The sequence below is a fragment of the Oculina patagonica genome, chromosome 10 (genome assembly GCF_052425735.1).
Source record: "Oculina patagonica isolate OP01 chromosome 10, crgOcupat, whole genome shotgun sequence".
Classification (NCBI taxonomy): domain Eukaryota; kingdom Metazoa; phylum Cnidaria; class Anthozoa; order Scleractinia; family Oculinidae; genus Oculina; species Oculina patagonica.
Window position 1 is genome coordinate 14,136,523 of NC_135767.1, and position 27,075 is coordinate 14,163,597.

At 38.1% G+C, this 27,075-nt stretch overlaps 2 protein-coding genes across 2 annotated transcripts in view; one reads left to right on the top strand and one right to left on the bottom strand.

The window, feature by feature from the left end:
- Positions 1-27,075, bottom strand: part of LOC144628960 (uncharacterized) — a 469,155-nt gene that overhangs the window by 358,263 nt on the left and 83,817 nt on the right.
- LOC144628962 (cadherin EGF LAG seven-pass G-type receptor 1-like) overlaps positions 8,456-27,075 on the top strand; it is a 41,500-nt gene continuing 22,880 nt past the window's right edge. Inside the window, exons 1-12 of the mRNA XM_078487088.1 lie at positions 8,456-11,416; positions 12,403-14,022; positions 14,493-14,734; positions 18,147-18,271; positions 18,871-19,157; positions 19,275-19,435; positions 21,344-21,608; positions 22,565-22,846; positions 24,022-24,170; positions 24,692-24,935; positions 25,422-25,523; positions 25,877-25,971. Coding sequence (XP_078343214.1) covers positions 9,532-11,416; positions 12,403-14,022; positions 14,493-14,734; positions 18,147-18,271; positions 18,871-19,157; positions 19,275-19,435; positions 21,344-21,608; positions 22,565-22,846; positions 24,022-24,170; positions 24,692-24,935; positions 25,422-25,523; positions 25,877-25,971 — 5,457 coding nt within the window. The 5' untranslated portion in view covers positions 8,456-9,531. The remainder of the gene's footprint in view (positions 11,417-12,402; positions 14,023-14,492; positions 14,735-18,146; positions 18,272-18,870; positions 19,158-19,274; positions 19,436-21,343; positions 21,609-22,564; positions 22,847-24,021; positions 24,171-24,691; positions 24,936-25,421; positions 25,524-25,876; positions 25,972-27,075) is intronic.

A 27,075-nucleotide genomic window follows, 5' to 3' on the forward strand; every position in this document is an offset into this window, starting at 1 on the left:
CAAAGGTTACTGTTGTCCCGCGCCGTGAATTTTTATTACCGGCATGCTCTTTTCAGATAATTTCTATTTGAGTTTGCGCAACTGTTCATTGAGCATACGTACCGCTCTGTTTATGGCATACGAAAGTAAAATGCGGCCATACCCCTGAAAAGTTAAATTTTGGACTTTGCGTTCTTAGAAGACCCGCGCGCGCAATCGTTGTTCTTATTTCTTTTTCATTTCAAGTTGATGTTCTTTCAAAGCATGATAGCTAGGAAATGTACCAAGATCAAAATTTTATAACTTTCGCCAAGAACGCACGATTGTGATTGCCGGCTGTAATGTCATTTGTGGTTTGCTTTGACTTTCTTATTAATAAGCTGCTCCAAGTTGTTAAATTCAGATTGTTTTTAAATGCTGCAACAAAAAGAAGTGAATTAATGTTACTGCTTAGCCAATTTGCTGCCATTCAAAAATAAATTTTGGCCGCCTTTTTGACTTCAGAATACGAGCGGTGTTTTCCATAAAACGAAAGATTTCTATTTTAATTTCGCCGCTTAGAAACATTAATGAGGAAAGCAAATTCTGATTCAACTTAAAAACTAAAACTCTTTACATGTCTTAAGAAACTCTTTCTATCTCGACATAACAGTGCGAAAAAATAGAAAAATGAACGTTTTGGTCAATTTCTGGAGTCAAGAGACTTCTCAACAAAAGGTTCGTCCTTATCCAAAATGGCGGCCGGTCGAGAATCCTGAACAGGCTTTTTTGCTATGTCTGAACCGCCGCTTTCAGCAGAGAAGTTAGGCGCTAGAAAACCTCTTACGGCACATGTATTTTTGACCAGAAGTATTCTTATGACTCGTCTTCGTGCTTTTTTCATAGCACAACAGCTCTAGAGGTAAAAAAGTACTTATCCTACATCGGTCCACCGCCAGAACCCGAACTGACACCTCTCGCTCGCTTTCTGAAATGGGGGAAGATAATCCGGAAATATATTTGACGGATAAGATTCATCTGTACCCAAACCACCCCGCTTCTTGCTGTGTAATATTGAATGGAATTTCCGCGAGAAAAAAAAAGCACGCGAGGCACGCGTGGCTGGAGAGTATGTACTCGCGTTTCGAGTTTTGCACTCGCCTCGCGCGCTTTACAAAGTATGACCCCGCAGAAGTATCTACGAACTTAGTGTATTTTTATCGTCAAAAATGTTGTCGTTAATTTTGTAACAATTTTGCACTAGCTACAGTGTATTTATTATCTCCTTCAATCTAGCCCCAAAAACGGTTGATTCTTTTGTAAAACGAGAGAAAATGCGAGATTTTCAGTGGTCAAATCTCTAGATAACAAACACATATGTTTATCAAAGATTTTCTAAAGTTCATTCTTTGGATTATCAAGTTAGCGACTTAGCACGTACGCTAAACCAATTGAAACTACGATTTATAAGCAGTTCCGGTCGTAATCCTTTTTCAAAACATTTGCGTTTATTATAATCAGTGATTACCTCTTTTAGATAATACCTTCAATCGCTTTTGTTGGCGAAGCCAGTAGCTTACCTGTATATGTTTTCTGAAAGATGAAGTACTTCTTTGTTAATTGAAACTTTCAATTTTAATTGGTCTATTGAAAGTTCTTTTTCGTAAAGTGAAAGTATATCTTTATAGCTTTGTTGGTTCAATTTAAGCGAATAAACTTGTTGCCACAGCAACGAAAATGTCATGAGCTGCAATGCATTTACAGGTAGCTTTTTCAAACAGGATCCTTTGTCCGGAGAGTCTCAAATGTTAATGTTAATATAAACTTTATATCTTTGACAATGACATGTCGGTATTTCAAGGGTAAGACTTTGCTTTTAATCGCATTACTCGCCGAAAAGATAGTTTATTAGTTTGTTTAAAAAACAATCTTAAGCTTTTCCGGTTCTTAATCCTTCTTATTCATTCGATCCTGATAAAGACTGGTTTGATCTTCTGAAATCAGCTTTAACTACCGGTTTTATGGGGTTTCGTCCAAACTGCGAAGCATGAAGCCTTCCGCTATTTTTCAGTACCGTTAAAAAACAACGGGAAACGTGAAAAATCCTGATGTCTATTTCGACCAAAATATGATGTAGGTTGCCAGGTGTGTGTGAAAGAAGCTTTGATTCGCGTTTTCTCCTCGACATGAACTGATATCAATCACAAAATTAAATTGAGTTTTGTCGGCAAATATGACCCGATATTGCATGCGCGGTCAAAGTATATTATTTGTTTACTGAATATAAGTTTATTATTTTAAAAAGATGTTATTAGCATTAGGCACGGAATGCAACCTTGGCTCGATTTCCAACACATAATAAAAGATGAAACGAATCGGCTAAGTTAATCTGGCTAAAAGCTATTTCTTTTCTAACCCTCTCAGCCCTGAGCTCGAAACCTTCAATCTCCAGAAAATGTATTATTTGTTTTTCAGAGTAAGCTCTAATAATTTGTTGATACATCGAGACAGAATCGCCTTGTTGATGATTTCTGTAATATATTCTTATCGCCTCTAGCTATGCTTGACAACGTATTAACTTTACATTATTATAAATTTGCCTTAGTGTTGATTATTTGTAATTAATTAAAGCAGTAATAAAGCATGATTTATTGCTCAATTTGCTAATTAGCTTAGCACTTGATATAGGTTTAATTTTCTTATTGCAAATTTTGGACGTACCGTATTTATTCGACTAAACGCCCAACCTCGAATAAGCGCCCACTCTGAAGGTAGGAAAAGTTAATAAGCGCCCAGCCTCGAATAAGCGCCCACCCACCTCCTCCAAGAAACTTATAAAGTCCACAAGAGGAGTATTACTGAGATTGAAATCGACTTAGTATTACCAACAGACTTCCCCGAAGACTGAGTTTGTTAGTATTTTACAGAAAGCTTCAGTGAACAGTTAAAATTCTGCTTTGGTACATAATCAAGGTTTGTTATTATTTGTTGTTTTTTTAAAAAAAACTTACTACGTGCTGAAAATGGTAAAAATTATATGCGCCCAGCTCGAATAAGCGCCCACTCCCAAACTCTAAAAATTTGATAAGCGCCCATGCCAGGGCGCTTAATCGAATAAATACGGTATTTATTTGCAACATACGCGCATAGCCGTCGCATTTGATCGTTTGAATTTTTAAAAGTTTTTTTTTTAGCTTCAAAAAAACAAAAAACCGCAACGCTGAAAGATCAAAACGTTCCGGCACTGGAACGCGAAGAAATACATATCTCAGAAACTGACTGGATCGAAAAATTTCACCGTGACATACAGACTGCAAGGTGGCCTGACGAAACATTCGGCTGCAGGGTTCGGTTGAGGCGCCATTCTAGATCTGGAATTTCATCCCAATCCTTGCGAGACAGACGAGTGAGATTGGGACTGAAAAATTCCAAACTGATGACGTAACATTCTTGTAGGTCTGGAACCAAGTAATTCGCATTTTCTCTGCCGTTGCAGACTCCGTAAATTATTCTGTTCCAGACCGCGCACCAGCAGACCGCACAAAAGGTAATTTGATAGCAAGTGAGATTATCTTTTATTCGTATTTATTTTATGTGTGGATCTGCCGGGCTGTCAAGCAGTTTCACTGGTTCAATGAGCTCAAGAGTCATTTTCTATAACCAATCATAGCAAACGTCCTGTTTCTAACCAATCATGATCAAAAGTAAATTGCATGACTTGTGACTTGGATTACGCGTGCGTGTGTTTTTTCCGCACTTGGCGCATGTTGCAAGTTCAGTTCTGATTGGCTTATTGTGTCATTGCTTTTTGTTACAATTAACCAGATTGGATTGCACTAGTTTTGTTTTTCCGACACTCACAAAAGAAAATGGCTCGATGCAAAAAACATTTACAGTTTCAGTATAATGTAGGTCTATAATTCGGGCGTATAACACATTTTTCTCCGGCGGATCATAGTTATTTATGGAGCAATTTTCTCTTGAGTGTCGAAAGTAATTCGCGTTTGCTTCGGCTTTGCTACGCTTAGTGATTGGTTAAAAAAAACTCCCGCCACTTTCTCATCCAATCAGAAGTAAAACCAAAACCAATCGTAACTCGCTCGCACACGTTTTCGCGTTTTTTGTTGTTGTTGTTGTTGTTGTTGTTGTTGCTTCGGGTTTTGATTTGTTCACTGGATGTTTGCGTCCTTTGTGATTGGCCAGAGTGATTATTTTGTTTTTGGTTTAACGACACTAAATCGAAAACCGTTTAACGTTTATTTAAATGCATTTTGGCCTCTTCTTCTGACCAAGATAATTGTGTAATTTGAGCCAGTTGTTATTATTCCTCGCGAAGCGAGAGCCGAAGGCCGAGCGTAGCGGGGTGTATAATTTTGTCCCTCGAAGGGCTCAGGCGGGATGAAATCTCGTGTGGAGTTTACGGTCATATATATTTGTGAGCTTGGTGTCTGGCGGAAATGACGTCACACGGCCGCGCGCTGGTGGCCTAGTGTGAGGCGTCGAACTTGAAATCAGATCTTCGGGACTGAGGGCGGGGGTTCGAATCCGGCTAGAGTTTTTTTTTTTTTTTTTTTTACTATTATTTTTTTTTTGTGGGTTCGAATCCTGAGCCTTTCATTTTTTTCTGTTTTTCTTTTTGGATTAAAATAACACTGATTTCCTCATAATACTCCCTCAACGCCTATTCAGCCTATAAACTGCTGGGTCTGTAATCGTGCAGTTCGTTGTTGTTCAGTTCTGTTTGTATTCTGTCTGCTGTATTTTGTCGAAGTCTCTGTAATCGTGCAGTTCGTTGTTGTTCAGTTTCTGTTTCTATTCTGTTTCTATTTTGTCCGTTACTAGGCAACAATAACCCAGAGCTTCGCGAGGCCCTGCGAGTCACGTATTACAAGTAAGATTCATGTTCCTCATACAAAATTTCCGAAAACTAGAAGTGGAGAATGAATGAACAACAATTACCGTAATGATTCGATTTAGCGCCCGGGGCGCTTATTTACTTTTGGCACCTCGAGAGAGGGCGCTTATTCGAGACAGGGCGCTTATTTAATTTTTTGAGAAACAACCAAATGTATCTAACAATAACAGAAACTGTAACAGGTAGAAATTGTTAAAAGTTTAGTTACTTTTAAAATAATTGTTCATTTTAGCAGTAAATATATACATAAACTGTACGGTGAACGGCCAGGAGTTTATTTAGTTGACGTCAATGACTTCAGTAGCACTTATTAGAATAGGGACGCTTATAAGAATGGGGGCGCTAATTAGAATGGGGGCGCTTATTGGAATAGGGGCGCTTATTTACAAAAACACATTCGAAGGGGGGCGCTTATTCGGAAGGGGGCGCTTATTGGAAGGAGGGCGCTAAATCGAATCATTACGGTAATCTCGTTCCCAGGGACGTTCGTAAATGCATCTGGGGTCGGACATTGTTAATTTTTAAATATTGTAATTCTGTTCGTTCTGGGCGGCGCCTCTAACGGAAAATTTAAACCGTAAATCATTGTTTCATCGTTTGCGTTATTTTGTCTACAAATAGAGAATTTCATTAATTTATGTTAAAGCATAAATCAACTCTTTTAGATAATTACAGAAATGCCTTATCAGATTATTTTAAATTCGACCCGGCGCCGCTTAAATGAAAGGAGACAGCAGACCGCAGTTCCGTTTAAAAAAGAATGACAAGTTTTATTGTTCTTGTTCCCCTATGCTTTTGACCGCCATTCGTAACAGCCGGTTTTGTGACAACACAGAAAGTGGAATAATATCGGCTAAATCTAAAGCTTTTGTGAAAATAAACTGTAAAATGTATAGATTTTTGCGTTTCCCAAAGCAGAATTTTTCGCCGGGTAAAGAAGTAATCTTGCAAGAGGTTCCTTACGGTTAATAAGCATTCATATTGTTCAACCGTTAGCTATAGCGGGTCGTAGGTGTGTCAATTTACTCATTTCTTTCGGGTTTCTGATAAAATCTTTACTCTTCACATGAAGGTTTATCCTCTTTTTATAGACTGAAAAAGTTAACTGAAATATTTGAGGTTAATTAAGGGTACAAAGAATAGCAAGACTTCGGAAATCTTTAAAAGAGGGCTAACGGCGCGGCGGACATCATCTAATTTTAAAAGTATACAAAGGAGTGGCCGTATTCAATAGGACTAGTAGAGTGTGAAAAACAAAATACATTCAAAATGTAAATTTATACATGGCTTTACAAGCCACAATATAAGACACTTTCCGGTTTCCTCGCCCAAATATCCGCTTCATTCCATCTTCTGAACATTGAATACAATGAATAAAATTGCATTTCACAGCGTGATGTAAAGCTAACGAAATGAATCAATCAGCTTAGCAGTTTAGACTTTCCCTTACGTACAGACTTGTTAATTCTTCCTGCTTTCCAAAAAAGTTGTTTTTTGGAGGGCGCGAGCTTAATGGAAAAAGAGAGAAAACCCCCCCCCCCGGCCCTAGTGGGATCCGGCGACTATGGAGCCAGACGCTAGAGCTTTTAGAACAACATTGAAGAACTTTATGATTGCCCCTTGCTTGTGTGTTAGTTCTGTTTTAGAGGTCTTTTTTTATTTCTCAAGAAATCAAATTTGTGTCGCTAGCTCTGGCGTAGCGAAAACGAATTCGCGGAAGCGAAAGACGAGAAAACCGTCATTCGTTTCTGTTTTCTCTCGCTCGCTTCGACCGTCGCAACGGCGGTTTTTCACGTGAGTGAAAAAAGAAGAAAGAAAAGTTCTGAGACCAAGCCGGTTCATGTATTTTAATATGTCTACGAAATTGTGAGAAGACACATTTATCAGGTTCAACTTTCTCTGAATCGGCCCATATTTAGTGTTAGAACTGAGAAAAACGATTGCTTTGGGGCAAGAGAGTATTTTTCAGTACAGAATGCCACTTTCCTTCATGATTAACTAAAAACAAACGAGTAATTCTTAGTGTATACTTCTCCCCTTCTTTTGTCTTGATCAATTGATAGATAAGATGACAGTCCACTCCAATCGGATCAATAAAACAATTGCTTTTAGTGCGAAACTGACGGAAGCAAAACATAACTAAAGATTTTTCAGGTCTTTCTCTGGCGCGCCGAAAAAAGTGAGCGATCCTGTTTTCAACCATATCTGAATGAAGTGATCAGTTCAGAGTAAGTTACATTTTCGGCAAAATTGAAGTTCAGCCAGTGAGCGCCTTTATAACAGACAAAACCTCTTTCGGAAAATAAACAAAGGAGTGGTTATTTTATTGAACATAACATAAATAAGCAAAAGGACGATTAAAGAATTTATATATTGCTCCGCGATCTATTTCCGGTTTCAAGGACAAAATATCCGTTCTGTTCCATTTGGTGAAAACTGAATTACCGTAAATGATTAATTAGTAATTAGATTTTCATTCTGTACAGTTTCTGTTCACACTCTCGATCTAAATTTTATTTCATATTTTCTTTTTAATTGCAGCCCAAGAAATTATTTTCCATTGCTTACTTTTTTAACCGGTTAAACCAATATTGTCAATATTTTATACAGCGCAGAATGTTGCGTTTTTTCTCAAGGGCGCGTATACATGTATTAAAGACCATAACCTTAAATTAAAATGTTTCAGCACTTACCTCGCTTTATATTACTTGTCCACAAAATTGTGACAAATAACATGCATCGTTTGATGATTTTATTCTCTCCCACTCAATTATTTTCGGTCATCGCTAAATCCGTTGCATTTAAATTTACCGTTTACAGTCTCGCCGAGTTTCCTGTATTTAAACTCCTATTTTACTATTTCCACGTTGAAAGGAAAACGAAAACAGTCTGTTTTCCCAAGCAAATCGTTCGTGTTATGAAAGTCAGATTGAGTTAAAAGTCACGCATATAGTTTCGTTTACGAGCACGTTTTCTTATTTTTGCTAATTAGCAATCTTTCAACAAACAACTATTTTTTTGCGATCCGATCCTCGGCGCTACTTTAAAAGGCGATCGCGTAAATTTTTTTAAAAAATTAAATTATAGCGATTTGTGATTTTGAAAATCATTTGTGAAAAAATACAGATGAAAGCATTAGATGACGTGAAATCACCAAGATATTTTGTGTTTTACACGGCGCGGGAGGGCTTGAATTCTTGAATGTGCTGTTCAAAGTTTATATTTGATGTAAGCGGTTGTGTTGCCCTTCCGTCATGTCGACTCCCAAAATTTGTGGAATTCCGCGCGAAACTCGTCTGGTTTTCTTAACCGTAAAGAAACATCTCGAAAAGTTTTATTATCCAAGCAATGCCCACTTATTTCAAACTTCAGATCCTGTCAAAATGAAAGTACAGTGGTATTTATATCTCTTGCAGTGTCAAGCTTTTCTTTTGTTTGTAAATAAAAGACACAAGAATGCTTGCGAAAAACCGAATACAGTTTTGTTTGTCATTCAAACTGCAGGTTCGATTACTACCGCGGCGAGATAAAGAGGTCACGTGGTCGCCTTAAGCCAATTAGATGCTGAAATTAATCAAACTTGTCACTCAAAGAAAATTGGGCCCCTTGCCGACACACTCGAACCAAACTAACCGAAAGATCAAAGATATTTTGTTGGTGTTTTCAAAGATGAGGCCTGATTCCAAGCTAAAGCTGTGTTTATGGAAACGCTAATTGCAAAGTGTTGTCCTCTTATCGCCGCTGTGGTTAAAACGTACGATTTTCGACTTCGCTTATGATAAGCGCCGAGTTTGTGACTGTGACAACAGATCTACCGCCAAATGGCTCGCTTGAATCGCGTTTGCCTGGGTTTCCTTGTACATTTATGCCTGTGGCTTTTTAAGCAAGTGGACTGCAGCGTTATTAATATTTATTCATCGACGGAGCCACAAAGTGTTTTAGCTAATTTAAGTAGAGCTGGATGGACAAAATATGCTTTCAGAGCGTCACCCATCGATGAACAAACTTCTCTTCAAATTCTTTCTATTGATTCAACAAATGGCTTAGTGCGTATGATTCGGATACCAGACTGCAGGACTCTACGGGCTAATCCGTTCACAGTTTATGTAGAATCTACTTCTATTTTTAATTCCTCCAAAAGGGATTTAAGACCACTGACTGTGTCTATATATGGTGAAAATTGCTTTAGAAAATTACGGAGAAAACTGCCTCGGACAGCTTTGGTAGGAACGCGTGTTCTTTTGCTAAGAGACATCATTCTTCCCTCAGGAAAATAGCTCGAAAATCCAGCGTTGCTAAAACTAAGAAAATCACCTTGGAGAAAGTATTTTAGAATTGGCGCCAAATCGGATTATTTGGTTCTTCGAAGATCTTTACGTGAAGTTCAAGACAAAGTACTGGTCGTGGATTTGGCATTTCCGGAAAAGCATGGACGAAGAAATAAACAACCTCTTATAGCACGACTTGAGTTGTTTGTTGATAAGCACGCTAATAATTTTGCCCGGAGATTTCGCCGAAGGATACAACAAACAGCTCCACGATTCTCCAGCCCTTATTTAACGGCTCATATACGAGAAGATGCGAATGTAGGAGCCACCGTTACAACTATTCGAGCGCAAGACACGAACAATGGAAATGCTGGGAAAATTACATACACTATGGAGGCATCGCAAAATCTTCTCAGTCAGTCGTTTTTCCAGATCGACGCCGACAGCGGAGTAATAAAAACTTCAGCATTACTGGATCGTGAGAAAATGTCGATGCACTATTTTCGTGTGAAAGCCGAGTACGATCAGCATAGATCTTTATATGCTGAGGCAGATCTAACGATCATTGTTGATGATGTCAATGATAACGCGCCAAAGTTCGAGTCTTCCTCGTACAGTAAAGTCATACCGGAAGATATTTATGTCGGGGATACAGTTCTTGATGTTCGAGCGCGAGATGAAGACACTGGCTCAAATGCAGACATCCGTTACAGCATCACCAACAATGGAGGGGTCAACAGTGTGTTTCGTATTGGCCAGGACAGTGGGTCCATAACTGTTGACAGAGCATTAGACCGTGAAAGTGTCCAGGAATATTCTCTCACAATCCAGGCAAGCGACGGGGGCTCACCACCCAAAACAGATACAGCTACTGTTCGGATAACAGTTACAGACGTGAATGACTGCGTTCCGCAGTTTTCAAAGAGGGAGTACACGGCAAAGATTCGTGAAGACGTCAAACCTGGCGTACTTGTGTTAGCGGTAAGGGCATCAGACAAAGATCTTGGCAGTAATGCCGAGATTGTTTACAGCTTCAGCAGCGGTAACGACCAGGGACTTTTTTCTATTAATCGCCTCAACGGAGAGATCAAGGTGAGCAAGAAACTTGATTATGAGTATATTCCTGTACACACACTTTTTGTTATGGCACAAGACAAAGGTGAATACCCAAATTATAATGAAACTTCAGTGGAGATTTATCTTGAGGATGTGAATGATAATGCTCCACAGTTTGTGAATTCCGATTTTCAAGAGGTGGTCTCGGAGCGTGAAAACGTTGGGCACACCTTTACACGTGTCCAGGCATTTGATGATGACGACGGTACCAACAAACAGATTGTTTACAGTTTGGTAGAGTCTAATTTACCATTTGGAATAAACAGCCAAACTGGCGACTTATACCTCACCAGGAAACTAGATCGAGAGAAAGTTGATCGCTATGTATTTCACGTCAAAGCTGAGGACAAAGGAAACCCTCCATTAAGCAACCGTGCAAAAGTGACTGTTAATGTGGGCGACATTAATGACAACCCTCCAAAATTTTCTAAGCCAGTTTATCTTGGATCGGTTGAGGAAAATGCAAGATTTGGAACTACCATTCTACAAGTCACAGCCACTGATCCGGATCTTGGCCAAAGCAACATTGTGTTTACCTTTGATCAAAGTTCAAGGTGTTTTCGAATTTCTGGTAATACAGGAGTGATAACACTATCTTGCCGTCTAGATTACAGCAAGACCAGGTTCTATTCTTTAACTGTGAAGGCAAGGGATAACCATCTGGAGAGCTCTGCATTTGTGCGTATCAATGTGACCGATTCAAATACCCACAAGCCAATTTTCCAACAAAGGATTTATCGACAAAGGATCAGCGAGGCTACTGCCGTGGGAGGCAGAGTTCTTGTTGTCAAAGCAACCGATGACGACCAAGGCTTAAATGCGAAACTCACTTACGCTATTGAACAATCCATGCAAGATTTCAAGATCAATGCTAAAACGGGTGAGATAATCGTTGCAAGTCAATTGGATCGGGAAACGACTCCTCAATACAGGTTTGAAGTGAGCGCAACAGATCATGGTACTCCGCGATTTAAAGGAACTGCGAATGTGCACATTACGGTGACAGATGTCAATGACAACAAGCCAAGATTTTTGCAGTCAAACTATGGAAAATCAATTTTGGAAAATGTACGACCTGGTACTAAAGTGTTGGAAGTGTCTGCTGTTGATGATGATGAGGGCTCCAACAAGGCCATCATCTACTCATTTGCTAGAAATGGTAACTATAGTGTATTTGTAATTGCACTTTGTGATTTTTGGTTAAAACAGGATTTAAAACGTGGGAGTCCAAAATTTTTATAACTCCTGACTTTGTAACCATGGGGGGGCCGGGGGAAATTTAAGGGGGTTTTTTTGGTTTTCGGGTTTTTGGGGAAAAATTTATAAAAATTTTTAAATTTTTAAAAAAAAAATCTTTTTTTTTTTTTTATTTTTTTTTTTTTTTTTTTTTTAAAAAAGGGCGCCCTAAGGACTTCTGGACTCCCACCTGGCTTAAAGCCTCGTTTTGGACTGCAATCGGCTGTAGAGTTTCTACTTAATAATACTTGTTGACTAAAATTTGGTAATGAATGGAAACTTGGGTTCATAGTCTAATTTTATTGTTACATAATTTTTAGACAATCAACTGTGTTATATCTGGAAATCTAAAATCTACAAATCTGATTCGTTCTATCATATTTTTATATTCGCTGATTGGATAGAATACGATAGTGCGCTTTGTGATATTTGGTTTAAACATAAAATTGTATGTTTTGGACTGCAATCCATTGTCATCAGACAGTTGTGAAAGTGTTATTCTTGTTTGTTGTGATTTTACATTCGCTGAGCTTCTTACATTGATTAATTAATTAAATGTAGCTCTTACCAATCTGAAGAAAGGAAACCAAATTGTTTTTTTCAACCAATCAGAAGGAAGTTATCAAATATGTTGAGATTCATCTTGTCTGCATTTTCCTGTACTTAGCACCAAGTGCATGCTAAAACCTTGAAGTTTGGTTGGTCCATAAATTGTATTATTGGCGTTTGTTGTGATTGGCAACGTGGCTGATCAATTTGCTGATTACATGTACTTTGGTTGAAAAAGTCAGAAGACCTCAAAACATGTACTGTACATTATTTTGTTCATGAAGATATATAATGTGTGCAGCCGATATGTTATCTATAAAATACTTACATGTATATTGTACTTTGTCATGATCACCTTAGGTGACGGCGGTGGAGCTTTTCAGATTGACAGCACTCAGGGGGTCATCAGAACTTTACTGTCCCTTGATCGTGAAACCATTCCAGAATACGAGCTTACTGTGGTTGCCTCGGACAAAGGACGGCCGTCAATGAAGTCATCTGTGAAAGTCAAGATCACCCTGGAAGACGTTCGTGACAGTAAGCCAAAATTTGAAAAGGATCCATATATTGTGTTTCTCAGGGAGGATGTAAAAGAGCGTTCCGATGTCTTAACGGTTAAAGCTGTGTCGCAAGACCTTGTTCAGGGCGCCGCCATTACATACAGCATAATGTCGGGAAATGATCCACTCACGTTCGTAATCCAGAGAGATGGCTTGATTCAGACCAGAAGAAAGTTAGATTATGAAACGCAGTCTGAATACATCCTTAAGGTTCGAGCGACATCCTCGCCATATTTTGTGGAGACAATAGTGAACATAACATTAATAGATGTTAACGACAATAAACCAGTTCTCCAGAATTTCTTTATGGTTATAAACGTTAAGGACGATAACTTCCCAAAGCAGCCAAAGTTTAAAATACCTGCGTATGATCCGGACGTGTCTGATAGTCTGTTATATCAAATTGAATCTGTGACGCAAGGCGATTGGGTGTTTTTAAACAGGACAACAGGTGACCTTGAAATAAGTCCCACTGTGCTGAACACTGGGAAACCAGTCAAACTGGTTGTGCAAGTTTCCGATGGGAAGTTCTCTGCCAGAGCTAGTGGTAGGATACTGGTGACGTCAGTTACACCACAAATGCTGAACAGCAGTTTAACTCTCGACATCTATGACGCTACTATTAAGGAATTCTTTGACTCATCCTATGAGGAACTTGTTGAGGGTATTGCAAATGTTGTGGGGTGTGATGCTACCCAGGTCACATTATTTTACATTGAATCCAAGATCATTAAAGGCAAGACACCCTATGATGATGATATTTCTCAACTGAAGATCTGGTTTGCTATTTACAAGGTTGACAACAGTGGTAACCGCTTTGGGTTTTACGACCCTCAGCATGTAAGAGATTTGATATACATAAATATGGTGCAGATCGCTAAAATGGCCAAACTGACTCTTCTTCCATTTGAAGATAGTTTATGTGTTAAAGAAAGTTGCAACTTCCCACTACTGGAGTCCAGAAAAAGTTGCTTGTCTTACACCGACTTCACTGATGATTCTAAAACCTACAGCTCCTTAAAGGTGGTTTTCCGTACGGTCGGAGTTCAAACAGCCTATAGATGTCTCTGCTCTAAGGACTATCGCGGCAAAGATTGCGACACACCCTTGAACCTTTGTTATTCAAATCCCTGTCAGGACAATGGCAAGTGCATAAGCACCGAAGCGAGTTATTCATGTGTTTGTAATCCTGGAAGGACAGGTGTTAACTGTGAAATAGACATGTCAAACAGTAAATGCCCAACTGACTCAGAAGCCACTGAGAATCATCTAAAATTAAACCCATGCAGAAATAATGGAAATTGTAGGGATTCTAAAGGAAAAGGCTTCTCATGTGTGTGCAGTGATGATGCAAGTGATGGGCCATTGTGCGAGCTGAAGACACGTAGTTTCACAAAAGGATCTTTCATTGCATTTCCTGGTAAGCTTGCATCTTTTGTAAAGCGTTAATAGTAAAAGCTCATTTGCAATGGAGTCCCAATTTCTCCAACCTCTAAAGGAAATGAAAATTTGTTTAAGAAATTGGGATTTCCAGAAATTAGGGGGGAATTGCAGTGTTCGACTTGTCATGTAGTGAAGAAAATACAGTAATACAAGGGAATTGACTTTTGGTGAGATTTAAGAGCGCAACACTGTTCTTTCCCTAGATTTCCTTTGCTTGATTCAGTAGACACACTAGTTTTTCGTGGTTGGGGGGGGGGGACGCGTGAGGCACGGGCTCATGAGCCCAGATTGCCTGTCGTGTGGTGTTTTGTTGGCGGGGGTTGTGTTGTGTGAACCAGGGGAACAAATTGGTTTGCAAATACAAGTTTTGAGAAACAGAGTTCATATACTGTAACAGGATGTCTAGTTTATCAGTTTGTCAAGTTTCTTTCCCATGTCTCTTCTTAGCATTGAAACAAAGATGGCGTCTGAACATCAAGCTGGAGTTTGCCACCACTGAGCATAGCGGTCTACTTCTCTTCAATGGACGCTATGATGGCAAACACGACTTTATAGCCATAGAGGTTTGGCAAGGACAGGTCCGATTCCGGTTTTCCCTGTTCTCGCACACTGTTACTGTTGCATCCAACGTGAATGGTGGTGTTATTGATGGCAAGTGGCATAAAGTGGAGGTTGCTTTTGAAAACAGGGTATGATAAAAATTTTGCTGCCTTAACAACCCTCCGAGAGCCAGGACGACGCAGGGCCGGAAAGTCGCACACCCCAGGTCGCCAGACCAAAGCGGGACAAATGGTCATTGGAGGGTTACTTAATTTTATTATAATTTAAGGTAACAGTGCGCTGGGCATTGTTCTGCACAATTGTCAGGGGCAGATCCAGGATTTTTCTTCAGGGGGGGGGGGGTGCAACACTAATGAATGGCGTAACTGACTTTTTTGCAGAATACCAGTTGTGTTAAGAAGCCGCAAGTCATGTGATGGGGGGGGGGGCACCCCCTGCATACTCCCCCTAGATCCGCCCCTGAATGTTTTTGCAAGTTTGTTACATTTTGAAAAAGTTGCACAAAGTGCAACTTGCATGTAGTGTATTACATTGCCTGGGCAAACATAAATAATAATTATGATAATAACTTATGGCTGTAAATTATCATTGCGAAAAGTATTAACTTTTTCTTACATTGCGCAATATTTTCTTATGAAATGTACAATGTACTTTTGTTGCTGTCAACAGGTTTTGATTTTAGGCTTGAGTTGAGTTTTGGATTTCATTAAGTGCAATATTTATTTGCTAAAAAATATATAATTTTTTATTTATGAGCACTACAAAAATAATGGTTTTTGGTTGAAACCTCCAGATCTCTTTGTAATGTACATGTAAAGGTGCATTGTAGATGTACAATAAAAGGATGTTTAGAGATTCAGTGAGAAGAATACATCTTGTAATCTTAGAAGCTGTACTATAGTCTTAAGTTAAGGACAGATAATATTATTTTCCTGAACCTGTCACATATAATCCAATAGTGATGGGAAGCATTTAAAACAATTTATTTCTGGGTTTTGTTATTCAAATGTATCTCGACTGTTCATTAAAGAGCACATTTCCAGCTCTGAAATGATCTCTGAAGTTGCATTTAAAGACGTTTTGCAAAGACTTCCATTAAAGGGCAGTTACTTAATTTGAAACAATGCAACATTTGATAAATAATCAGCTCCATCATAATTACATGTGTAGACATGTCTTACATAATTATTTGCTTGTTTAGACCTCAGAAGAACGACCCAATTAAAATATTTAAATTTTCATTGTTGTTGATCAAATAGACATTACTGAATATTCGAATTGAAAAACAGAAATTGACTGTCAAGGGCAGGAAGTGCTAAAAGTAATCTTACGGTAATTTATTAATTAATAGGCTATTTTTGGGAATTACTCAACATGGATTCTTTACAAGCCCTGAATTCTTCTTAGGTCAAACCTCTCCTTGAGTTAAATTGTTTCAAACATGTATAATGCTTTCCAAATGTTCTCTGATCTTGGATTTGTGTTTACATTTTGATCAGTAAATGTTATTTCAGTGAGCTTTTATCTATGATAACACAGAACTGGGATCTGTGTATGAGTAGCGACAGATGCGTAGGATATACTATATCTTGGTTTAAGGCCAGTTCAGGCAAGCATTTAATCCTTCCAAGAGAGAAATCTAGAAGGATTTATCTCTTAGATAGACATGTGTTTTTAAGTTAGCAAAAATAGCAATCCCCACATGCACACTTGGTCATTTTTTTCTTAAAGACTGGTTAGAATCTAACCTTTTTTTGCATTTCTAGATGATTCCTTTTCTAGCAGTCCAAACAAATTCTCCAGTTAATTTTGTACAGGTATTACTGCCATTCCAGCGCATTTTTTTATGACAAAAATTTTAAAATTTAAAAGATGCCAGCTGAGAGCATTAAGTTAATGGCAAAATATTGTTATTGTTATCTGATCTTTAAAGGCAATTAATGTCCATGCTATCCTGTATAAACAAACAAAGTTTTCTCAGAATATAAATTCTTCCAAAGTGTTTTTCCTTCAATTTAATTTCTTTATGATTTATGTACACTTTTCCATCCCATTGGGTTCTTTCTGCACAAGAATAAGATTTGTCAACATGTATACAGTTGTGGTTTAATTTTATCTCTGGTTTGAAATTTTTTAAACCATTTTTTTTTTTTTTTCCTTTTTTTAAATTTTAAAAATAAAATAAAAAAAAAAAAAAAAAAAAATAAAACTGATTTAAAAAATATTAAAAAAAAAAAAAAAAAAACAACATGTGCTATATGGTTGTTTATGTTTGCCAAAATCCTTTTAGAAACAGAAGTTGATGATCTGGTTATTTTTTGGCCGGCTTGCAGCAGTAATTTAAAAACAGTTCATTTGATTCTTGAGCGTTTGAATAATTTTTTCAGATTGTGTAGTGGAAGTTAGAGTTTTATCTTGGTGTTTGATTTCCACTGTCCACATCATGCTAGTTCAGAGGTTATCAGCACTAACTGGAGTAGTATTTGTTTTCATTTGAAAATTTTCCTGTTGTTTTTGTCTTCAATTAAAGTTGTTTTATATGGCAGTATGTAGGCACAAGTACAAGGATGTTGTTGACGATAAACACTTTCTTGACTTTAAGAGTTTGATAGTTATTGTTATGGTGCCGAAAATAGTCTAGTAATGTCTAACAAAATATTAGCATTAGCTAACAGACAGTATTTAAGTTGATTTCATATCTTGTTACAAAAGATGTTTGGGTGGGTTGTATAATCATTGATGAAAACATTGCTGTAGATTTCTATCTGAGGGCTGCCCAGGAATTCATGCAATGCAATCTAATCTTAATTCAAGTTGAATGTGTTCATTTTACGTGATTGCATGTAAGATCTTGAAGAAGTGTTATAAAGTCACTGTTATCGTACCATTCCACAAACATAATCGGATTTTACTCCTTCAAAGTTTTTATGATTCTCATCAGGTTTTAGTTTAGACTGTTTAGCTGCTGAAGTTTAAGAATGAAATTCCAGGTTAACCAAACAGTGTCATGTGATGAGTATGTAATGTTTGTCGAGTACATTTGCAGTTGTTCAAAATTGATATTTGGTGCCTGAATTACTGCACAAATTTGTTAAATGATTTGGTTCACTTCCATAAAAAACAACAACAAAACAAAAAAAAAACACAAAAGAAACAAACAAACGAACGGACGAATGAACATACACTAGAATTGTAAGTGGTCCAATAAAAAGGATGGTACAACTTCTGTCAGCTCTGCTCTTTTCTGATTCTTTTGACTACACGCCCTCCTCATTGTAACATGGCAGAATCCTGATTTCTTGAAGCCCCAAGGGTAAGGAAATAATTATTGGTTTGAGAAAGTTATCAGGTTAAAATTGCAGTGCTTGGTCAACCCATTAAAGCGGCAAATCAGGGAAACAACTTTTGGTTTGAGTTCTGTTATCAGAAGGTTTGAGAATTTGGGTTTCCACTGTAGACAGCTTGGTAGGCCTGTGGTATAAGCGTGGGTTTTTTTTTTCGCTTTGTTTTTCCAACTGTGATGATTTGTTTTTCATTTAGACTGGAATTATCATCGTAGATGACTGCAAACTTGCAGTAGCAGTGAATTTTGGAACAAAAGCAGCATCATTCTCTTGTGCTGCAGCTCGACAACTGCGAGTTAAGGAGGAGCCGGCTTCATACAGGTATGATGACTAAATTTTGTATTTTATTGTATTTTTTTTATTCGTGACATCAAATTTTCCTAATGAAGAAGTTAGTTACAGTATGAATTTTTTTTTAATATTTTTTTTGAATTTCCAGAGGGTTTAGGAAAAAATAAGGGAAAGAAGTTTCTGGTCTTGGCAGCTTTAAATGTTTACCCGAGTTTTTATCTTCATGTAAAATTTAAGCCAGAGTCAACAATTAAACATTCCTCTATTCAGAACTGCCACTGGCCAAAGAACTTTTTTTTACAGGACAACTCCATCTGAACTCTTTGACCTTTTTTTAAAACTCTTATATTTTTTTAATTTTTTAAAAAAAATTTAAAATTAAATTTTTTTTTTTTTTTTAAATTTTTTTTTTTTTTTTAACATATATTTTTTTTTTTATTTTTAATAAAATTTTATTTTTTTTTTATCCATTTATCCTAAAAAACCCCCCAGGGAAAAAAAAAAATAAATTATTTTTAAAAAAGTTTGCGTTCAGCCCGTGAAAATAGCCGGCAGCCGGCCCTTAGCGACATCTCTGCACACAAAGTACATGTACATTGCATTTAATATGATATTTTTTTTCTTTTTAGCTCGCTGGATCTGACTGGTCCACTGTTACTTGGTGGGTTGCTGCAGTTACCTGTTGACTTCCCTGTTCCTTACGAACACTTCACTGGCTGTATCAGAAATGTCTACATTGATCACAAGTTTCTAGACCTGAGTCGCCCACTGTATAACAATGGAACAACGGAAAAGTGCAAAGCCATGGGCAATACTTGTTCTTCTAAACCTTGCCAACGAGGCAAATGTTCAAACATTCTTGGAACACGCCAGTGCGAATGTCCATCTGGTTATGGTGGAAGTCGCTGTGAATCAGGTAATGATAGCATTTTTATCATGATTTAGAACTCAAATAAGGTTGTGATCACAGGTTGTAGTGCCACCTTAAATTTGTATGTTTGTCGTGACTTTTAATGCATGCTTTCCTTAACAGCTATGGCATTTACTGAGCGGTTCTTAGGTCAGAGCTATAAACGGGTGCCTGACACATCAAAAGTTAATTTGCCATGGAGTTTCTCGTTGAGATTCAGAACTGCAAAGCCTTCAGGGACCTTGGTTGAAACATCCTTCTCATCCTCTTCATCTGTTCTTAAGGTATGTTATTTTATATCAATTGTCCAACCTAATTACTTACATGACAAATCTACGCACATAATACACTCAGGTATATATTTGGTAGGTATTTTATATCAATTGTCCAACCTAATTACTTACATGACAAATCTACACACATAATACACTTGGGTATATATTTACACATAAATTAGGGTTTGGTCCATATTTGAACTTTCTTACCAGGATGGCTTATCTAGAGTCAATTAAATTGTAGTTTTTTTCCTGGCAGCAATTAACAGATTTACACAAGAACCTCAAAACCTTTTTCATTTCATTTTTTTGTTATAGCAAAATGCAAATTTTACTTAGATGTCAGGTACCGGTATTTCTTGTCTCCAATCACACGAGTCCACTGCAAAGTGTTGTTCACAATTTAACCATTAATTTCCACTAATTGAATAGCTTGATGCAAAACTATGCTAAGTGACTTTTAGGATGAAAAATCGTTTTTTCCTTCAAACGTGCCCGAATTTTTGCATGTGGTCTTCAATTTAATGGAAAAACATTGTCCTCGAATTAAAATTTCTGGTTTGCACCTTGTCTTCGAGAAAAACTAGAACTATGGTCACTTTAAAACAATAACACGCGGCAAAGAGAGAAAGAGGATTAAACTTAGCAGTTACAGTAAAGTAAAGTTAGGGTCAGCTAGTGTTAAGGTTAGGGTTAAGTGTCACGAATGTTATATAAACATTGAACTTGACCGATCGACAAACTTGAGCGACTGAACAGTGAAAAGAAGTGAAAAATATATAGCAAAATGAACGAGAAATCCTTAAACAAAAACGACTTACGCCGTTGCCCTTTCCTCTCGCCAGCTTCTAACCACAAATGCACTCGCCAAATGTTCAATGTTTCGTTTTCAGTCAGCAAATTTAGGCTGCTAAAGGTTAATCCATAATATGTTTTCGCTTTTCCCCAGTTTCTCTCCGTAGTCACGCGTAACGCAATTTGATCTTGACTCACAAGCAACGATCGTTCTTTTAAACATTCAGGCCTTTTATTCCTGGAAAGGATCGCAGCTTAGGGCTATTTTTTGTCGAAATGAAGCAATTTGTTGCTTTTCTTGGTAAAAATTATCCTTTTCTGTCGATTCTGTTGATTGAGTGAGCGTTTTCCGTCTTTGCCGTGCCGAACGAACTTTGTTTATTGTGACAATGCGTATCGAATGACGTATCCATTAAAGATTATTATGGGATATCCCTGAGTAGCTGAAATACGGGAAGTCCTATCGCCAAATCTAAGAGATCTTTTATAAGTCTAAAAGCACCTCCTTATTTCCAAACGTTCAACGTGGCAACACGAGGCAAATGAGCCAAAACTTCGAGAAAAACCGTTTTTTGGAACAGAAGTTGCTTCTAGACCTCGCCTGGCTCAATGCGCCTTCGAAAGCCAAGTTTACCGCCAGTCTTGGCAGGGCTTAGCAATCTTCAGGCAGCAACACATCTCGCTTCTTTGAGATATGCTAGTGGCTTACAGGTTTCCAGACTTAATGATGTCCTTTCACCACCAGACGGGCGTAAATATGTGTCAAATAAGCGAAAATAAGCAGACTTCTAATGCGTAAGGTGAGTTTTCAACTGGTCTGATTGAAAGTCTCGTTGCCTCGGCTTCGCGCGCCAAAATAATTCAAACGTAAGCTTACGTCACAAAGTAGTTTAAGAAATTCATTTCCAGATCCCGTTTTTGAGCGAGCGAATAAATCCCCCCCCCCCCCCCAACAAAAGGACAACGATTTTCTGTTTAATCGAAGACCACACGCAAAAATTCTGGCACGTTTGAGCAAAAATTCAGGCGCGTTTGAAGGAAAAAACGATTTTTCATCTTAAAAGTCACTTAGCATAGTTTTGCATCAAGCTATTCAATTGTGTTTACTTCTCTGCTTTAAAGCTGGTCAGTGGAAAACTGCAGTACAACTACAATGAGTTACTAGTCCTTCAGCTTCCCCATATAGCAGTGAATGACACCAAATGGCATCACGTGAACATCCTTTGGACTGACTCCTCACTCAACATAATAGTGGACTACATCTACTCAATTGGAGTGGCATCATCTAGCGGCAAAGATCTTGGGCGTGTCAGCCAGTTGTTTATTGGAGCAAGGAAAAATTCCACTACGACCACTGTGTATGGTGGATTTAGAGGCTGTATACAAGGTGTGGTGTTATAAATGAATAAATTTTTTTTACAGATGAAGGGTTGCAGGGTTTCAATAAGTTTTGAAGTACATGGTAGGTAGGCACCAAAAGGAGAGTAGGCAGGCAGAAAAGAACACAATGAAGCAAATTTCTTTATGTTCAATTTGAAAGTAGCCCGGTACTGACTCTTGAGTATCCTGGTACTGGTACCAGGGTCCTGCCTTTTAATGAGAACCCTGGGGTTCCAGCTTAAGTGTTGGCTGTTTAGGGAGTGTTGCCATTAATTTTGTAGAGCTGTGTGCAGGATTCATTTTGGTGCAGTGGAAACCCAATGCATGTATAACAAAGTGCCATAGGACTGGGAAAAATAAACAGGATTTCATTTCATGGTAAATGAAATCCTGTAGAAACGAGTTTGTGAAAAATTGACCATAGTATTTGTTATTAATATTGGAATTTGATTTGTAATTGCATGTTTGTTGTCTTAAAATTAAAAAGTGTTACTTTGTACACTCAGAGAAATAGTACTAATAATTACTAAATCCCTTTTGTAAAGAACACTAGTTAACCTGCAAAAATATACAGACTTCTGGCTGCTGTTTCGCACAGCCCAAAAATAATTATTTTTGGGCTGTGCGAAACAGCAGCCAGAAGTCTGTATGTGTTTGCAGGTTAACTAGTGTTCTTTACAAAAGGGATTTAGTTATACCAGGGTTTGTTGTCGGGGTACACATCACATATATTACATACTTTCAGTAACTTTGGCCAGGGCGAGGCTGAAGAATATTGTTCATTTTGCCAAGGACTTTGTTATAAATGGGTTTGCTATTTTGCAGTTCCACTATACAACAGTTAACAAATAATTCAACAGCTTAAAAAAAATCAAAAATAGGAGTGTTGCTTGTAGGTGTCAATAATTATGAAAGAAAACTACTCTGTCTGTTTTAATTTTCATTTTACATGTATGTCCATAGGGGTTTCTGTAGGAAGTACAGAGATCGACATCAATTCAGGTGATAAACACAACACGGCATCTGGCTGTGAAAAGCAGATGCCAAGCCACTGCCTGTCAAACCCTTGTCCCGACTACAGCACATGTCAAGAGGAGTTTGATTCCTACATGTGCCTGTGTCCAGCAGGGTATGTCGGTAAGCACTGTGTGGATGTATGCTCTCTGAGGCCCTGTCGGCATGGAAGGTGCGAGAAGACTGACACAGCAAAGGGATTCCAGTGTGTTTGTCCAAAGCAATACACTGGTAAGACAATATTCCACAACAGTTCAATTCACACAATACTAAGGGGGCTATATATTGAGGTGTTACAGTTAAGCCGTGAACACCCTTGGGACATAAAAAAGTGTCTGTTTAGGAGAGGTGTTGCACTAAGTGCTTCGTATGTGTCTAGGGCTAAGTGTCTGCTAATGGAAGGTGTCCATTAGTGGCAGTATTTGTCTGTCTTTAAAGGCCTTAGTGTGAAGGCATTCATAATGGGTCTTTAATATACGGGGTTATATCTACAGTACAGTGGGAGACTTTCCTCAGAGAACATAATATAAACAGGTGGGGTGGGGGGGGGGGGCAATTTAGACCAATTTTTGATCAAGTCTTGTAATACCAAAAACAAAGTTATCCCGCTGGCCAATCAGAAAGGACTGACTCCAGTGGACCAATCATCAAAGCTTGAAGCAAATACAAATAGACGGTCCAAAGTGATGGTAATTGTGTGCGAGCATGCGTCACTGAATAAGTTTGGCTTTACTTCTTTACTTACGATTGGTTGAGAAAATGGTGCAAGCTTTATAAAAAAATGTTAAGGATAGGCTGGTAATGCAAAACCAAAGCATATGCGAATTACTTTTGATACACAAGTAAAAATCGCTCTACCAACAGTGATTTCACATGGGGAAGGGTTATCTACAGTGTATTTATATGAGGCAGAAGGTGTTCCCAGGCGTGCAGGATAATTTATTTGCTTTCAATTTTGTCAATGTTGTGCCCGGGGGGGGGGGGGGGGCTCCCATATGAAAGTGACGGGGATGCTCGTCGTCTCGTTAAGGGGTATAAATTGGACTTTGGGTCTCGCTTAGGGTGTTCTGGAGAAAATGGCAATATTTTTAGCCGTTAGGGTCTCGTTTAGGGCTGCACACGAGGAAAACTACAAATTTAAGTTCTTTTTTCCGAATTTTGGTATCTTTTAGGGGTTAAAAATTGCTTGAGCCACGCCCAGATTGGTCTCTTTTAGGGCTTCTTTTAAAAATTTCCGACGAGCATCCCCGTCCCTTTAATATGGGAGTCCCCCCCCCGGGATGTTGTGACCATTTATTTCAATTCTGACTTTATCACTGCTTGCCGTGGTAACTCTTGTTTCTGTAACAATTGTGGCACCAAATACATGAAATTCTAATGTTTTTTTTCAACTAAAATCTTTTTAGGTGAGTTTTGTGAAGTTCGCATGGAGATACCCTGTAGAGACAAGTTTTTTGGTGCTTCGAGTATTGGAGTCTGTGGTCCATGTCAATGTGCTATTGGAATGAATCTCAGCCCTGTTTGTAACAAGTCCACTGGAGAATGTTACTGCAATGTAAGTACTGACCACATTCAGAGTTCTGTACTACATAACAGGAAATATTCCTGATAGAGCAGTAAGAAACAGAAACTGCAAGGACAAACCTTATGTCCCTTAATGTGGTTCAATTTTGAATTTGTGAATGAAACGCTAGTGTGTGGCCAATCAAATAAAAGCTACGAAATGAGCAGTACTTTTATGTGGTACTGTTTATTATGCAGTACAGGGTGGTTCTCACCATTAAGTCTGAGAATGAAAATCATAAAACCCTATTGTATGACCATTAAAATGAAAGCTATTGGGCAGTACGTTCATGATACTGTTTATTATGCTGTACAAGTTGGTTCTAACTTTTTAAGTCTGAGGATGACACGTTATATTTAAGTGTGTGACCATTCAAATGAAAGCTTCTGAGCAGTACTATGATGTGATATTTGTCGCTTTACAATATTGGGCAAAATGGATTTTCACCCCTACAATCTTGATAGAAAAAGCTTGCACTAACCCAAGTTCTTTCTTTCTTTTCTTTATTCTAGCCAAAACATTACCGTAAGATTGTGAACTATAAGTACATGGGTGGTAAGAGTATACCAGAGTTCAGTGATGGATGTTCTAGGTGCGATTGTGAAGCGATTGGAAGCACTGGTGAATACTGCGCTGTGGTAAATGGACAGTGCCCTTGTCAAAAAGGCAAGGATGGAGCTAAAGATGTAGTGGGAAGGCGGTGCAATCAGTGCGAGAACAAACAGGGCCAGATTGTGAGTGGCAGAGGATGCGTAGGTAGGTGTAGTCCCATTAAATTTTTGTTAAAACTTAGCCATGGTATATTGTGCACAATTCCTGAGTTTTGATTGGTTTACAGGCCATGGTATATGAGCTCATATATATGTATCATGGACTACAAATATGGTAGGTGTAGTTGTACTCGTCAGTGAGAACTGGTGCAGAGCTCAAATATTGCAATTCTTTGGGTGTTTTTAATAAAATAAGTATTACACTCGCGCTTGTTGGATATGAAATAGTTATAGCCAACTCAGCGCTACACACCTTGTTGGCTAACTACCATCTCTTATCCAACGGGCGCTCATGGAATGATTGTTAAATACACGCTGTCACGCTGTTTAATATGCGCTTCTTTGGTTTTCTATTGAAAGAGGTGTTGTGTGACACCCAAGCCAATGCCTGCCCTATGTAATATAATCCATGTGCACTCGTTTGAGTTCACTCGAGCTCACTCTGTTTTCTTTTTTCTTTTTTTTTTTTCAGTTATAAACACGTCGTGTCCAAGAGCATTTGCAGAGGAAATCTGGTGGGAGAGAGCTGCGTTTGGCAAAACGGGAAGACAGAAATGTCCATTTGGATCTTCAGGTTGGTATACAATGTTATTATTGCTGGGTATTGTCATTTTGCATTTTATATTTCTTTGGTGAATAGTTAAAGTAAACAAGGGTTCTCAAGCAGGATGATGTAAGAGGTCTGTGCTGGGATAAAACCCTAGTGTGTAACCATTCCGATAAATGCTATTGAGCAGTATTTTCATGTGGTACTGTTTATTATGCTGTACAGGGTGGTTCTAACTTTTGAGTTTGTGGATGAAACCCTAGTGTGTGATAACCATTCAAATGAAAGCTATTGAGCAGTACTGTTTAGTATGCCATGATGGTGGTCTGTGAATAAAACACTGGTTATGATTAACACGTTAACATGATCTTGTTTTGTAGGAATAGCAACTCGGATGTGTGATAAGGACGATGGCTGGCAGAAACCAAGCTTACTGGATTGTGTTTCAAACTCGTTCTTGGTATTACAAGGAAGGGTGAGTCCTTAGCCCTAGTAATAAACATATACGTACAGTACATGTAACTCTTTGCACCCTCAATCATGTCTTTCCCCGCTGGAGATATATGTACGTTTGAGATATTCGACCTGAAAAAAATGATGTGTTTGAAAGGTATTACATGGTTTAAACCCAGCGCCTAGTTGTTCAAAAGATGGAGAACGCTATCTACGGGATAGATCCAGTGGATAGCGCACTTTGTGTTGTTAACACTTTAAGCCCCGATAGTGCCATTTGGCACATGAAGTCATAACTTGGTCAATATTTGTCCGATCAATTTGAATTTTTGCCACCGAAATTCCCTTGAAAAGATCTGCATTTTGAAAACATAAAATTACTCCTCCCCCCTGTTTGTGACTTGATTGACCACCCCTATAACTTTTGAAACTTTTTTCCTGGTACGTATGTGAGATGCAACATAACTGGAATTAACCACAACACTGAAAGCTGCACAATAAGCTATAGTTTAGGGGTATACCTACTATATACGGAGATAATGCATTTTTAAACCTTTTTCTTTTAACGTTTTAAAACCATTTCTTTCAAGGCCATTACTTTTTTATTATTTGTTGACATGATTAATTAACTATTCTGATCAATACCTTTCAAATGGTGTATCATACATGGGCATCCATTTAATATTTATTGATTTAGGAAAATAGACCAGTCGCCTCGGGGCTTAAAGGGTAAACACTTATCCAACGGATAGTGATTTATACAGAGGGTAGCGTTACAGTAAAAACCCGCGTATAAGAACAAGTGGATTAAGAACACCCAGGCCTGATTTTAGGAAATAAAGTACCATTTATATAAGAACACATTCAGCTTGAAAAATGAAAGTTGTTCTTATATGGAAAAATATCAAAGATCGACACTACTTTTCATTGCACACATAATAGTTCCACCCCAATTACAGTACAGTATTGTCTTGATTTATCAATTTGATTAAAATTAAAATACAATTGTGTGCATATATATTGATTTCATCTATTGGTAGCCTAGTATGTTCCTTATTTTAAGAAACTTTTTTTAAGAACACTTAAGAACACTTACAGGCTGATTTTGCAGATTATAACCCTTTAT